The sequence below is a fragment of the Callithrix jacchus genome, chromosome 8 (assembly GCF_049354715.1).
Source record: "Callithrix jacchus isolate 240 chromosome 8, calJac240_pri, whole genome shotgun sequence".
Classification (NCBI taxonomy): Eukaryota; Metazoa; Chordata; class Mammalia; order Primates; family Cebidae; genus Callithrix; species Callithrix jacchus.
In genome coordinates, this window is record NC_133509.1 from 25,958,845 (window position 1) to 25,974,346 (window position 15,502).

Sequence of the window (15,502 nt, forward strand, 5' to 3'; positions counted from 1 at the left end):
AAAAATGCCAAAGGTATGTTTTAGTGTAGTTTATCTGAAATAGAGTGTGTTGAAAGGAATAATGTGAAATTAGGCTGAAAGAAAGATCCTAGCTTTCTAGAGAACCAGACTGATGAACCAAATGTGGGTACTATGTGAAGAGTGTTTATATAACAATGTGAAATTTATTATTTAAAGAATTGTTTCTGTCGTTGAAATAATCAACCTTATTTAAATTTTTATTTTTTAAAGGATGAGAAAAATCAGTTAATGACAACAAATGTCTGGTTGAAACAGGTATGTATAAAATTCAAACAGGCACCCAATTAGTGACTGGGATGCCTATTTTTATTATAGGTCTTGTAGCAGAAATACAAGAATATGGATATTTTTGAATATGAATGAATATGTGAATATGTGGCCTTGGTAGATTGGCAGGATACAGAAAGATGAGGGTAGATGGAGTTCTTGTATTTATTCAGCCAATATTTTTTGCAGTGCCTACTGTGTGCCATTCAGTGTTATGGGCACTGGGGAAACAGCAGTGAACAAAACAGACAAAAAACTGTGCTGTATTTGTCTGTTCTCATACTGCCATAAGGAAAGGAAAGAGTTTTAATGGACTCACAGTTCAACGTGGCTAGGGAGGCCTCACAATGATGGTGGAAGGTGAAGGAGGAGCAAAGACACGTCTTACATAGCACCAGGCAAGAGAGTGTGTGCAGGGGAACTGTCCTTTGTGAAACCATCAGATCTCATGAGACTTACTATCACAAGAACAGCACAGGGAAAACCTGCCCCCATGATACAATTGCCTCTCACTGGGTCCCTCCTACATGGGGGGATTATGGAAGCTACACTTCAAGATGAGATTGGTGTGCGGGAGGGGACAAGCCAAACCACATCAGCTGCCCTCGTGGAACTTCAACCTAGTGGGGGAAAAATAAACAAGTTGTATATTACCTTAGAAGCCAATAAGCTTGGGGGAAAACACACTGGGAAAGAAGCTAGGGCGTGTTGGGGCTGTACTTATAAAGACGGTGGCCAGAGAAAGCAGCATGGAGAAGATAGTGTCTGAACAAAGGCTTGGAGGAGAGGAAGCAAGCCATGTGTGTATCTGGGGAGGAGCGTTTCAGCAGCAGGACCTGCAAGTGCACAGGTTCCGAGGCTGCTGTGCACCTAGTATGTTTAAGCAGTTGCAAGGCCTCCAGTGTGGCTAGTGGTGAGAGAGAACCACTGGGGAGGGCAGGTGTAGGAGATGGGATCAGATGAGCAAGAAGAGGCTGGTGGAGTAGCAGCTGCTTATAGGCCACTGCAAGGATTCTGACTGGGGGAAAAGAGCAAGAATGAAATGAATTATTTTTATGTAGATAGTCCATTTTATATAAAAGACTTCTGTTCTTTTCTGGGCCACCATACATATGTCCTAACTGCTGTTGAGCGTTTCCTTTTGTTTTTCCTTTATCATCTCTAACCCCAAACTCCTGAAAGGCATATAGGCTTTTCTCAGGGTACAGCTCCTAAGTTGCTTACAGAATTGTAACTGTGTGGAGGCAGGGCAAGGTGTTGAAATATGCAGAATGTGTAATAAATCCAACTCCCTTTTGCACGGACCAGAACAGCCAAATTGGGTGGCAATACCTCTGGAAAAAAGAATGATTCCCTTGAACCTGGATGTGAAGTGCCTGTGACTTCAAGGCCTGGATATAGTCAGTTGGTGGGAGAAGAGTTGCTGAGCAGAGCCATGAACACATCTGGCTCTGGTTCTTGCCTGTGTCTCACATGGACCACGGTGAGAACCACCACTAGAGAGGACAGGGTGATCTGGTGTCCATAAGAAGAAAGACAGGGAGGTGAGTGTTCTTTGTTAGGGGTTGAGATGATCTCATGTATATAGTTTCTGATGTGACAAAAAAGTGTAGCATTCACTACTTTTGATTATTACTTTTATTGAAATTGAGGCAGATTTCTTTGTTTTAAAGGAATGGATAGATGTAAAATTAAGATGGAACCCTGAGGACTATGGTGGAATAAAAGTTATACGTGTTCCTTCAGACTCTGTCTGGACACCTGACATCGTTTTGTTTGATAAGTAAGTTATATTCTAAACATAGTTTTATATTTTCAAAAGAAAACATGTATATTACTATTAGGCACTAATAATTTTTCTCCCTTTTGAAAATTGTGGAGGTATAAAAATCAAATGACAAGACCGCATGTGCTGGGTGTGATGACATGTTTACAGATGAGGAAACAGAGGTTTATGGTGGTGGTTCTTGCCCAAGATCACAGAGCTTGCATGCAGGCAGCATAGGGGGTCACACTAAGGGGACTGATGGCTCCATTAACCCTTTGATTTACTAGACTATATATTTGGTGGACTCTAGATTGTTTGGGTATGTTTTTTACATCATTGAGGTAATATTTCATGTTCAATTGTGCATCCTTCTAATTGGATTTAAAGACTGTATTGTGTTCTCACAATGAGGAATGCTGAGTTAATTACTAGTTCACCTTTAGAGGCATCCTACCTAGGTGTGTTTTGAGGATTTTTTTTTTTTTTTAACTTAGGGAGAGGATAGTTCTGGGTACCATTTTTTTTTTCTAAGACCACTCCTGGGCAAAGCTAGGAATTTGTGCTAATCTTAAAGCATTTTGTCTGATTTGAAAGAAGGTGTTTGGCATGAGGACAGAGCAACTGCTACACAAAAATATCTAATCTTTTGACACCCTTTACCTCCATGCTTCTTAAGAAATGAACAAAGCTTGTAAGGACACACGATGCAGCTTCTTGGAGCATTTTATTTTCAGTAATTGAAAACATTTTTGTCTTAAACATGGATATATCACAGAACGGTGTGCAAAAGCCACATGAATTTGAAGACACAGAACAATATTTTAAAGAAATCTTATGTTGGTGGTATGCTTTCCTGCTAGACTTCTCCAGTATAAGAATTCACTTGGTGAGAGAGCTTGAGAGGCACAGCTGCTTTTCAGGGCCATGCCTAGCTTGGTGTTGATGGTCTTTTCCCATCAAAGGAAAAAGCGGCCAGTATTTGCAATGAAGGAGGAAGAGCACTGTGCAACAAGTCTAGGAATGTGGATTCAGGTTTTGGCTGTATGCGTGGCCATTGCGTAAATAGCCTGAGTCTATTTTGTAAGGTGAGGTCCTTTCAACCAATAGAATCTCAGGCTTCTGTGAAATAGAGATTTGTCCATCCTGGAGTATTTGCAGAAGATGGGGTTCAGTTCTAGTAGAGTTAGACATTTAAGGAAGATATTCCTAGAGGAGGGCCCCCTATGTGTAGCAGGTATATCTTATCTGAAGTATAGTGACTTAAAAATTATTTCATGCAATCAGTTATAGGCCTGCTTTTATATTAGGCTTCTATTAATACAATTCATGATGCATTGTTATTGTATATGTGTGTATTTTAGTGCAGATGGACGTTTTGAAGGGACCAGTACGAAAACAGTCATCAGGTACAATGGTACTGTCACCTGGACTCCACCGGCAAACTACAAAAGTTCATGTACCATCGATGTCACGTTTTTTCCATTTGATCTACAGAACTGTTCCATGAAATTTGGTTCTTGGACTTACGATGGATCGCAGGTTGATATAATTCTAGAGGACCAAGATGTAGACAAGAGAGATTTTTTTGATAATGGAGAATGGGAGATTGTGAGTGCAACAGGGAGCAAAGGAAACAGAACCGACAGCTGTTGCTGGTATCCGCATGTCACTTACTCATTTGTAATCAAGCGCCTGCCTCTCTTTTATAGCTTGTTTCTTATAATACCCTGTATCGGGCTCTCATTTTTAACTGTACTTGTCTTCTATCTTCCTTCAAATGAAGGTGAAAAGATTTGTCTCTGCACGTCAGTTCTTGTCTCTTTAACTGTCTTCCTGCTGGTTATTGAAGAGATCATACCTTCATCTTCAAAAGTCATACCTCTGATTGGAGAGTACCTGGTATTTACCATGATTTTTGTGACACTGTCAATTATGGTAACTGTCTTCGCTATCAACATTCATCATCGTTCTTCCTCAACACATAATGCCATGGCTCCTTGGGTGCGCAAGATATTTCTTCACAAGCTTCCCAAACTGCTTTGCATGAGAAGTCATGCGGATAGGTACTTCACTCAGAAGGAGCAAACTGAGAGTGGTAGTGGACCAAAATCTTCTAGAAACACAATGGAAGCTGCACTCGATTCTATTCGCTACATTACAAGACACATCGTGAAGGAAAATGATGTCCGTGAGGTCTGTGACGTGTATTTGCAAATGCAGATCTGCTTCCATTCTAAGTTCAGAAGTTACTTCCATTACTTTTGGCAGAGTAAAAAGCATGACCCTTAAGTAAGACTAAGCATAGATGGAGGGCCAGAACTGTTGCTAGAATTTTCTATAAAAGAGCTTTACTAAGGTTTGTTTCAGTTAAAACACCTGCAAAATGGGGCATCTACACAAATCTCACTTCTCTACTTCCCTCATCAGCATCTTGGATGACTCCAAAGAAAATTCAGTGTTATATATTCTAAGGAATAATAATCCTGCCATATTTCTTGACTCTGACATGATGAATTGTTTTAATTTTGGGGGGTGAGGGCAGTGGGTGGACTGTTTTAATTTTGTCTTCAGTAACTTTGTTTCTAAATTGTGATAATCTGTAGGCAGAACAAGGTTATGATAGTTAATGCAGTTATCAAAAGTTCCTTTAGGGCAGGCACAGCGGCTTTGCACCTGTAATTCTAGCACTTTGGGAGACCAAGGAGGGCAGATCATTTGAGGTCAGGAGTTTGAGACCAAGCTAACCAACATGGTGAAACCTCGTCTCTACTGAAAATACAAAAAAATTAGCTGGGCATGGTGGCACATGCCTGTAGTCCCAGCTTCTCGGGAGGCTGAGGCAGGAGAATCACTTGAACCTAGGAGGCCGAGGTGGCAGTGAGCCAGGATCGCGCCATTGCACTCCAGCCTGGGTGACAGAGTGAGGCTCCATCTCAAAAAAAAAAAAAAAAAAAAAGTTCTTTTAAAGAATGAGCTTAATGTGAGATTTATAAATATAGCCAATATATTTTTCTAAAATGAATCTTTTTGTTCATTTACCAGAGAATGTTAGGGAAAATAAGAGAAGGTGTTATTATGTGTTATGTATGATACATTGGAGGATTCATATGAAGCTTAGTAGTAGTGTTTACTGTGCTTAATTTGCCTAAAATCAAACATCTGCTTAAAAACTTTTTTATAGAAAAATAACTGTCCCTTAAGGTTAATATTTAAAATGAAGGAATTGAACATGAATACATTTTAATTTTACTAAGGCAATCATATTGGCCTGCATTTTCTTTTAAAATATGTAAGATTTCAGACTTGTCACTGCTTTCTTTCTATGGTGTATTATTTTAAACCTGTGACTATAGTAATATTTTCATAATTGAATGTACATTAAAATTATGTTAATTATAATTTGTAAAGCTATTTTAAATGGAAAATTTTCCATTAGGTATGAGGAGATAGAATGAATTTGGCAAAATAGCCTTTCCCCCAAAAGGGGCATTTGATGTATATATTTTTTAAAACTTTTTATTTTTGCTCATATTTGAATGATTTAATTTCAATAAGGCATTCCTTCCTTATTATACTATTTATTTATTTCAGTAGGTTTTTGGAAAACATGTGGTATTTGTTCACTTGCATAAGTTCTTTTCATGGTGACTGCTGAGACTTTGGTGCATCCATCATGAAAACTTTTAATGCTCTGGATTTATAAAGTTTCTATTTGGTGGTAGCATAATTAAATTAGTTTATAAGGTTTGGAGCTATCAATGAAGTTTTTGAAAGTACATGTATTTGTTAGATAATGGTTTAAACTGAGATGAAATTTAATAAATGTCTGCAAAGTATCGTGCAAAAGGGTCATGGCTCATACTACTAGGACCAGGGAGGTGGGATTTATTTTCAGAGGAAAACTTGGAAGCAGAGAAGTAATAGAGTGTTTGCAATGCTCTAAATTCTAAATTATCCTACCCCTTGAAGCACGGTTCCTATAGAGGACACCATCCTTCACAGAAGCTCACCCCTGGTCAAAGAAATGGCCCTGTAGAAAGGGGGGCCCTGCTGCTCAGTGGCCGGGCTCAGCCTCCTGTTTCCTTCTGGTGGCTCTGACCGGCTGAACCAGCTCCCTACTAAAGCTGGCTCCAGGGAAGACCGGTCTGTGCTCATGAAATTAGACTGAAGTGGTCCCTAGGAAATTCAAAAATAATAAAGTGCATATGTGGGGAAGATGAACAGCTTTCTAATGTGCATTATTCTGAATGAACTTTTAATTTGGCATGAAATTAACCTCAGGCTAGAGTCTCTCAAAATATTAAAATAAGTAAACACTACTGGACAAGAATGAGTAGCAAGAATAACTGCATAATAAGAATACTTTTTTTTAGTTTATTGTAAAATATCCAAGTAGTCTATTTTAAGTTTTATTTTCAAATCTATCAAACTAGACCACTTGTAATAGATTACAAGTTGATGTGAACATATTTTGTAGTCTCTTTTAAAGCTTATATCTATAATAGACCATCAGGCTAGTGTCTGTCCCTGAACCGAGTATAGGGTCACTTCCCAGTTAGAGGCAGTAATGGGGGGCAGAGGCTGTTTGGCTTCTAACTCAGTGTGTTTGTTACATCTTAAAATATGTACACAATTTACAATTGTTTAATGTGTTTTTTTTTTTTCATAACAGGTTGTTGAAGACTGGAAATTCATAGCCCAGGTTCTTGATCGGATGTTTCTGTGGACTTTTCTTTTCGTTTCAATTGTTGGATCTCTTGGGCTTTTTGCTCCTGTAATTTATAAATGGGCAAATATAATAATACCAGTTCATATCGGAACTGCAAATAAGTGAAGCCTCCCAAGGGACTGAAGTGTATATTTAGTTCACACACATATATCTTATGGCGTCTACAAAATTATGAAAATGTAAGTTATGTGTTAAACTTGGTGCGAGCTTTAACAGATTAATAGTTGCTAACCTCAACATGTGTTAATAGATGATCCATTAGAATGAATAACTGATGAGGTAACATTTGATCTTCTAAAACTAGCAAAATATTATCCAAACTGTACTAGTGAAAAATCTAGTATTTGTATCCTGGCGAAGGATGCTAATTTACAATCAACAGTAAAGCTCATCCTTTGACTGTGCTGGAAAATTCCAGTTGTATTTGAAGACTGATTTTACAACGTTTCTGCATTTGGTAAAGGTACATACACTTCCCTGTACTCACTGAGTAACAGCTAATCTTTAATATTATACTGCTATATTTAAAAAGCTGACTATTTGATATAATAATTACTTAATGTGATGCTGCTTTTCCATAACCAACATTTTAAAAATAAATGAAAAACAGGAACCGGGAACTCCCTTAAGGCTTACTTTATTCTTTAGATGCTTAAACTGAATAATTATTGTGTTAACTTTTTGTAGCTCACCTTCCACTGTAAAGTCATACATTAGACAATTCCTGTGGACACCCAGTAGCATAGCCTTAACATTAATGTAAATCCTCTGGTCCACATTTCCTATGATTAATAGAACCATCTTCCATGTAAACTGTGGTAGTATCTCTTTATCCATGATCTTAGAACAGTCAGTCCACTACAATTACATCAACCCATTTAGAAAGACATATTTAGGGCTGGGCACAATGGCTCACATCTGTAATCCCAGCACTTTGGAAAGCCGAGGCAGATGGATCACCTGAGATTAGGAGTTCGAGACCAGCCTGGCCAACATGGTGAAACCCCGTTTCTACTAAAAATACAAAAAATTAGCCAGGTGTGGTATTGGGTGCCTGTAGTCCCAGCTACTCAGGAGACTGCGGCAGGAGAATTGCTGGAACTCAGGAGGTGGGAGGTTGCAGTGAGCTGAGATTGCACCATTGTACTCCAGCCTGGACAACAAGAGTGAAATGCCATCTCAAAAAATAAAATAAATAAAAAAAACATTCAGGTCTAAAGCATTCTGTGAGAAAACAATCTTCCAAGATTAAAGATGGTACTCTAATTTGGTATAATCACACTGTTATATACCTGTAATATTTCAATTTTCTCTCCATTCTAACATAATAATAGAATCTTAGAGTTGCAAGGGCTTTTAGATGTAATCAATAGCCTATTACTAGTACAGCATAAATGATTCAGTATAGTGTAATGTAACACAGATGTAACGGTTAAATTTCACATCTAAATGCCACCACTTCAGGCGTGACCAGGTAGAAAACAGACAGAAACCTTGCATTCAATTTAGAACTGTTAGCTGTTGAGATAACAAACACCTTATTTATTTGTAGTAAGTAACCTATCTAAGTTCAAGCCAACACTCTGGAAGGCAGCGGAGACTCTGTCTAGTTTGCATTTTATTGTAGGCAGGTGTTTAATGCCATTTAATGAGTGAGAGCCTCGTGTGATGAATTTAAATTGCTACCTTAGCTTGTAGATATCCCTGACCCTTCTTACACTCCCATTGCTGTGACTTCAGATTTTTAGACATAAATTTTTTTTGAGACAAGGTCTCACTTTGTCACCCAGCCTGGAGTGCAGTGGCATGATCTCAGCTCATTGCAACTTCCGCCTTCTGGGTTCAAGCAGTTCTCCTGCCTCAGCCTCCAGAGTAGCTGGGATTACAGGTGCACGCCACCATGCCTGGTTAATTTTTTTTTTTTTTGTATTTTTGGTAGAGATGGGGTTTCACCATATTGGTCAGGCTAGTCTTGAACTCCTGACCTTGTGATCCGCCTGCCTTGGTCTCCCAAAGTACTGGGATTACAGGCATGAGCCACCGCACCCGGTCTACGTAAATAAATTTTGTTGACATCTTCCTTTTGACTTATTGAAACATGAGTCACAGTGGGTTGCAATTCTGTCCATTTTATTTTTGCATAGGAAAAACACAACTAGTGAGACAAGATTCAAACAGTCTCTGTGAATCATCATCTGTGTCAGTGATAATAATCATGTTAAGATTCAGAAGCGTAGTATGTGATATTCTTTCTTAATAATTTGTCTAAAGCAATGTTTCTCAACCAGGGGCAAAAATGCCTCCATTTAACAATGGAGACATTCTTGGTTATCATAACTGGTGAAGAAGCAGGGTATGTTACTGGCATCTAGTGGGTAGAGGCCATGGTACTGCTAGGATACCCCCACTTTGTCCCAACACGTACTTATCCAGCCCAAAATGTCCATCGTGCTAAGGCTGAGAACCCCTGTTCTAAAGGTTCATGCTGTGGTCCGAATGTGTCCTCCCCAAATTCATATGTTGCAACCTAATCCAGTGTGATTGTCTTAGATAGAAGGTGGGTTTTGTAGGGACATGGATGAATCTGGAGAACATCATTCTCAGCAAACTGACACAAGAACAGAAAATGAAATACTGCATATTCTCACTCATAGGCGGGTGATGAAAAATGAGAACACATGGACACAGGGAGGGGAGTACTAAACACTGGGGTCCATTGGGGGGAAAAGGGGAGGGCCAGCAGGGGGGGAACTGGGGGGGGGATAACCTGGGGAGAAATGCCAAATGTGGGTGAAGGGGCGAAAGGAAGCAAAACACACTGCCATGTGTGTACCTATGCAACTGTCTTGCATGTTCTGCACATGTACCCCAAAACCTAAAATGCAATAAAAAATTTAAAAAAAAAAAGAAGGTGGGGCCGTGGAGAGGTGATTAGGCCATGGGGGCTCTGCCCTCATGAATGAGGTTAGTGCCTTTCTAAAATAGACCCCACAGAGCTAGGACACAGCCAGAAGGCACCCTCTGGGGAAGAGGACCCTCACCAGACACCAAATTGCTGATGCCTTGACTTTGGACCTCCCAACCTCCCAAACTAAGAAAGAAATTTCTGTTTATAAGCCACCCAGTTTATGGTGCACTAAGACAATTTACTAATAATAATTAGGCATGATTTATCATTGTATAATTTAGAATTATGCAAGAGAAATAGCTGAAGCTCTCTGAAATGGAAGCACAGCCTTTAGACCCAGAAAAGAATGAGAAGTGCATTGTAAGAAATGGGTAATAGTGGGGGATTGCTGAATTAGTATACAACTTCAAAGAGATTATGAGCTAACTAAGAAAAATCACTGGGCGATATGTAGTGATACTGAGCTGAATGACTTTTCATATTTCTGAACAGCATTTTTCTATCCAGTTACCTCTCAACAACTAAAAAAAGGAAGCATTTTTATATGTATGTTCCACAGCACAGCATACTATGTATCACATACAAGAATCACATTTTGACATCTCTTTACTATATTAAAAAGGCTAAATGTTCATTTATCCATAATAAATACTCGACGTTTTTTCTGCATGATTCTTTTTTTGACAAAAACCAAGACAACTGGAAAATAAGTAAATCTTGAGATGCCATAAACAAAGCTGGTAGCATGAAAACAGAAAGTATATTCCTACTAAGAAGCAGCCTCCTCCTGGCTGGACGCGAGGAAGTCTCCCAGGCAGGCACACAGCTTAATGCTTATGCATCTTCCCTGGCCATCAGGGGTTGCAGAAACAACCCGGCTGTCCCTAGAATGCACACCAGGGTGAAAACCCACAGAAAAATGCGATCAATCACCATGGCAACATACTTCCAATCATCTTGAATCTGCAAAACAAAACAAAATGATAAGAGAAAAAATGTGGAGGGAAAGGCAAAATGAACACATTTTCAGTACTGAAGATTTAATAGATCTGTTGCAGGAGTAAAAGCCATTTTGTCTCTAATATGCAATAAGCTTTTTTTCCCCCTAATTGATACAGACTGAGGAAATCTGCCATTCTCAAGTTTCTCTTTATTCAGGAGAGAAAGAGGTATAAAAGATTTGTCATGTTAGATCTGTTCCAAATCAGAAGTTTCCTAATGTATGCATAACCTAGTTTTTCTAAATTGAATTCCAATTTTATAGTTAGTGAAACTAGTTACTTAGGCTCCCGTGGAAGGATTCTGCACCTTGGTTAGGATGGCTAATATAGTCCAACATAATCTACCATTGTTTCAAAGTACTACTTATCCAGTTGTAGATATAAATTTCTGACGGGCTGCAGTGGCTTACGCCTGTAATCCCTTTGGAATTCTGAGATCACCTGAGGTCAGGAGTTTGAGACCAGCCTGGCCAACATGGTGAAACCCTGACTCTACTAAAAATACAAAAATTGGCCAGGAGTGGTGGCACATACCTGTAATACTAGCTACTTGGGAGGCTGAAGTTCGAGAATGAGAAATTCTTGAACCTGGGAGGCAGAGGTTGCAGTGAGCCGAGATCATGCCATTGCACTCCAGCCTGGGCAACAGAGCGAGACCCTGCCCCCAAAACAATAAAATACATTTCCTTATAATATCTGTTCCAAAAATGAGATAAGCACACCAGGGCAAGTCCATCCTCATCAGTCTTTCCTTCCCCACTGCCCTCTCCATGATGCCCACCTGCTCAGAAGTCATTTTTACTTGTAAGGCCGAAGTATCATGGAATACTGTGCAGTTAGAGAGCAGGCTGAACATCAGAAATAATTGCTGATAATAATGTAAAATGTAGGAGGAAAAGCAATACCAATTGTATATAATACAGCTTCAATTTAGGCTTGAAATAGGAAGGAAAATTGTTATGATAATTATACTCCTAGGCAATTCAGAAAGCAAAGACGCCATAATTGAATTGAGAAGGAGAGAACCCATGAATCAGCTGATTTTGAAGCAATAATCACATAAAAAAGAGGCGGCATGTAATTTATTAATTTAAGTATACTGAAATGGGGCTGGGAGAGGAAGATTTTATGTTGCCATTGTCAGCTTGACGGTGTGTCCTCTCGGTAACACTATCATCATGGGTAAAATTAGAATTATGATGCCATATTTGCCATAAGGTACTTTGAATTCCTAAGACTGGTTTCTGTGTGCTTCAAATACACCTTGGGATGTGAGATTCTTACCCACCCCCTACTGGCCATCTCCTAAGGCTCTAGGAGGCCGAGGGATGGAAAAGCAGAGACTTGGAGACAAACTGATTAGAATCCCAGCTCTGCTCCTTTCAAGCTGTGAGAATCTGGGTCAATTCCGTGACTGCTCTTAGCCTTAATATCCTCATCTATAAAATGGGGATAAGAACAGTACCTCCCTCAGCAGGTTATGTCCGGACAGAGTCCTTAATGAATAGAGCCTAGTGATACTAATGTTGATTTATAAAATGACCCTTACTCACACCTCATGAGGAAAGATGAGACTTGGGTCTTACACATGAATATAAATCATGCTGCAAAGAGAGCTGGCTGGACAGAAATTTTATATTCAATTTGTTTTTGAGACGGGGTCTCGCTTTGTTGCCCAGGCTGGAGTGCAGGGGTGCGATCATGGCTTACTGCAGCCTCGACTTCCTGGGCTCAAGTAATTTTCCCCATTCAGCTCCCTGAGTAGCTGGAACTACTGGTGCATGCCACTACAGTTTTTTTTTAATGTGTGTGTGACAGAATCTCACTCTGTCACCTAGGCTGGAGTGTAGTTGTGAAATCTTGGCTCACTGTAACCTCTGCCTCCCAGGTTCAAGTGATTCTCGTGCCTCAGCCTCCCAAGTAGCTGGGATTACAGGTGCATGCCACCACGCCCTGGCTAATTTATTGTATTTTTAGTAGAGATGGAGTTTCATCATGTTGGCCAGGCTGCTCTTGAACTCCCAACCTCAGTTGATCCACCCACCTCAGCCTCCCAAAGTGCTAGGCTTACAGATTTGAATCACCACACCTGGCCTAATTTTTTAACTATTTGTAGAGACAGGGTTTCCCTTAGTGGCCCAAGATGGTTTTGAACTCCTAGGCTCAAGTGATCCTCCTGCCTTGGCCTCCCAAAGTGTTGGATTATAGGCATCAGCCACTGAGCCTGGCTTATATCTAACTTCTAAAGTCTTTAAAGCTTTGTGCATTTTCTGATGAGTCACAAATAGATGAATGTTAGGCAAAATGGCGAACTAGCCCTAACTGGGAGCTGGCACAGAAGCAAGAGAAGACTACTTTAAAGACCTAGTAACCAGAAAGGTGTAGCCAGGACAATGTTACCTGGACTGGGGGTGGCAGCCCTGAGCAGGGGGAGGGGCTTGGCAGAGGGGACGGCTAGGGAGAGATCTTTGTTCCCCTGCCACTTTGCCTCTTTAGTCTGCCACTCCCAGCCCAGAGGTGCGGGTTCAGGGGGTCCCTCGCAAGCCCATCAGAGCCTGGCTGAAGGGAAAAGCAGAGAACTGAGCTGCCCATTGACTGGTGGAGCCCGAGGCTTTCCTCCTCCCCTTTGTAGCCCCCTGATTTATTTCTCTTCGTATTGGCATGCCTCTTTTTTTTTTTTTTTTTGAGATGGAGTCTTGCTCTGTCACCAGGATGGAGTCCAATGTCAAAACCTCGGCTCACTGAGACCTCCACCTCCCGGTTCAAGCGATTTTTTTGCCCCAGCCTCTTGAATAGCTGGGATTACAGGCACATACCACCAAACCCGGCTAATTTTTTTTGTATTTTTAGTAGAGACGGGGTTTCACCATGTTGGCCAGGATGGTCCACCTGCCTCGGCCTCCCAAAGTGCTGGGATTAAAGGCCTGAGCCACCGTGCCCGGCCTTTGGCATGCCTTCTTAAGAATGTTTATGGATAAATGTTCTTCTAAAGGCTAAAAAGGTCAAGTGTGGTGGATCATACCTTTAATCCTAGCACTTTGGGAGACCAAGGAAGGAAAACTGTTTGAGTCCAGGAGTTTAAGACCAGCCTGGGCAACACAGTGAGACCCTGTCTCTTCAAATTAAGAAAAAAAAATTAGCCGGGTGCAGTGACACACACCTATAGTCCCAGCTATTTGGGAGGCTGAGGTTGGAGGATTGCTTGAGCCCAGGAGTTAGAGGCTACAGTGAGCTATGGTAGCTCCACTGCACTCCGATGTGGGTGGCAGAGCAAGACCCTGTCAAAAAAATTTTTAAAAAGGCTAAAAATTTTATTGCAGCCTCACTTTTATTTATTTCTTTTGGTAGAGATGGGGTTTTGCCATGTTGCCCAGGCTGGTCTTGAACTCCGGGGCTCAAGCAATCTACCTCCCAAAGTGTTGGGATTACAGGCATGAGCCACTGTGCCCAACCCCTCACTTTTATTTTAATTTATTATTATTATTATCATTATTTTAAGAGATGAGGTCTCAGGTATGTTGGCCAGGCTGGTCTTGAACTCCTAGCCTCAAGCAATCCTCCTGCTTTGGCCTTGCAAAGTGCTGGGGTAACAGGTGCAAGCCACTGTGCCTGGCCATAGCCTCACTTCAAAGAGACAGTAGCTGGATACAAAACTCTTTAGCTAAGACTGAAGTTCCACACATCAAGGACTAAACAGCTTCAGTCCAATAGGAGGGACTTGGAGGAGATCAGAGCCAGGGAGGTAATGAGACATTCCTTGAGGGACAAGGTCATTCCTTTGTCCTCGGGCTCCATTCCTCTCTTTGCAGCATGATTCCTTGAGGGGGAGGGAAGGCGGTACCCCCGAAAGGTGATCTAGTTTGCGGCCGCGTAGACCCTCAGCATCTAAAAGCATGGATTTCAGCCCCTCCCCAAACAATTCAGAAAGGGGGGCTGACATTCCAGGAAAAAGTGAGTTTACAGGCCCCAAATATACCAACTCAATTATTTGAGATAAAATTCATAGATAAAGACTACTGGAAACTAAGGAATACTCAGTTTTACAGAAGAACCGAGTGTAAATAACAGGTGTGAAAAATAGAGAAGTTATGTTCAAGAACTCAGGAGATAGGGTAACTGGCAGGAGGGAAAGCAGCAGAGAGGTGGGAGGAGAGACTGTGGAACTCTCCTGGGAGAGGTGAAAAGTAATGAGGAGATGGGAAATGTACAGCACAAGAGATGCCGATGTGTCCAGGTCAGTGCAACAGGAGCTCGGGGAAAGAGAAAAGGAAGGGGCGGGAAGGACTCTTCAGAGAAATCAGAAGCTGGAGTCTCTCAGAATTAAAGACGGGAACTTCAGAATGAAATGGCTCACACCACTGCCAAGCAGATTAGGAGAGACTCTAACCAGACACATTCTCTACAAATAGAAAATTCGAATAGCTCTGAGGCAGAATCCAATAGTCACAAAGGACCAACACTCAGACTCACTTAAAAAAATTTTTTGAGATGGAGTCTTGCTCTTGTTGCCCAGGCTGGAGTGCAATGGTACCCTCTCGGCTCACTGCAACCTTTACCTCCTGGGTTCAAGTGATTCTCCTGTCTCAGCCTCCCAAGTAGCTGTGATTACAGGCCCTTGCCACCACACCCAACTAAATTTTGTATTTTTAGTGGAGACCAGTTTCGCCATGTTGGCCAGGCTGGTCTCAAACTCCTGACCTCAGGTGATCCACCTGCCTTGGCCTCCCAAAATGCTGGGATTACAGGCATGAGCCCCCATTCCCGATTGACTTAAAACTTTCAAAAGTGACACAGGTGAAAAGACCATG

At 41.0% G+C, this 15,502-nt stretch overlaps 2 protein-coding genes across 3 annotated transcripts in view; one reads left to right on the top strand and one right to left on the bottom strand.

Annotated features, from left to right (window-relative positions):
* The window catches only part of CHRNA5 (cholinergic receptor nicotinic alpha 5 subunit), a 28,207-nt gene extending 20,802 nt beyond the window's left edge, over window positions 1-7,405 (top strand). For both annotated transcript variants that reach the window (XM_054239528.2, XM_054239529.2), the window contains 4 exons: window positions 232-276; window positions 1,962-2,071; window positions 3,418-4,249; window positions 6,729-7,405. In XM_054239528.2, coding sequence (XP_054095503.1) covers window positions 232-276; window positions 1,962-2,071; window positions 3,418-4,249; window positions 6,729-6,890 — 1,149 coding nt within the window. In that variant the 3' untranslated portion in view covers window positions 6,891-7,405. The remainder of the gene's footprint in view (window positions 1-231; window positions 277-1,961; window positions 2,072-3,417; window positions 4,250-6,728) is intronic.
* A 1,493-nt stretch (window positions 7,406-8,898) lies between these two features.
* CHRNA3 (cholinergic receptor nicotinic alpha 3 subunit) overlaps window positions 8,899-15,502 on the bottom strand; it is a 28,144-nt gene continuing 21,540 nt past the window's right edge. The window contains exon 6 of the mRNA XM_017966215.4: window positions 8,899-10,656. Within this exon, the coding sequence (XP_017821704.1) occupies window positions 10,528-10,656 (129 nt within the window). The 3' untranslated portion in view covers window positions 8,899-10,527. The remainder of the gene's footprint in view (window positions 10,657-15,502) is intronic.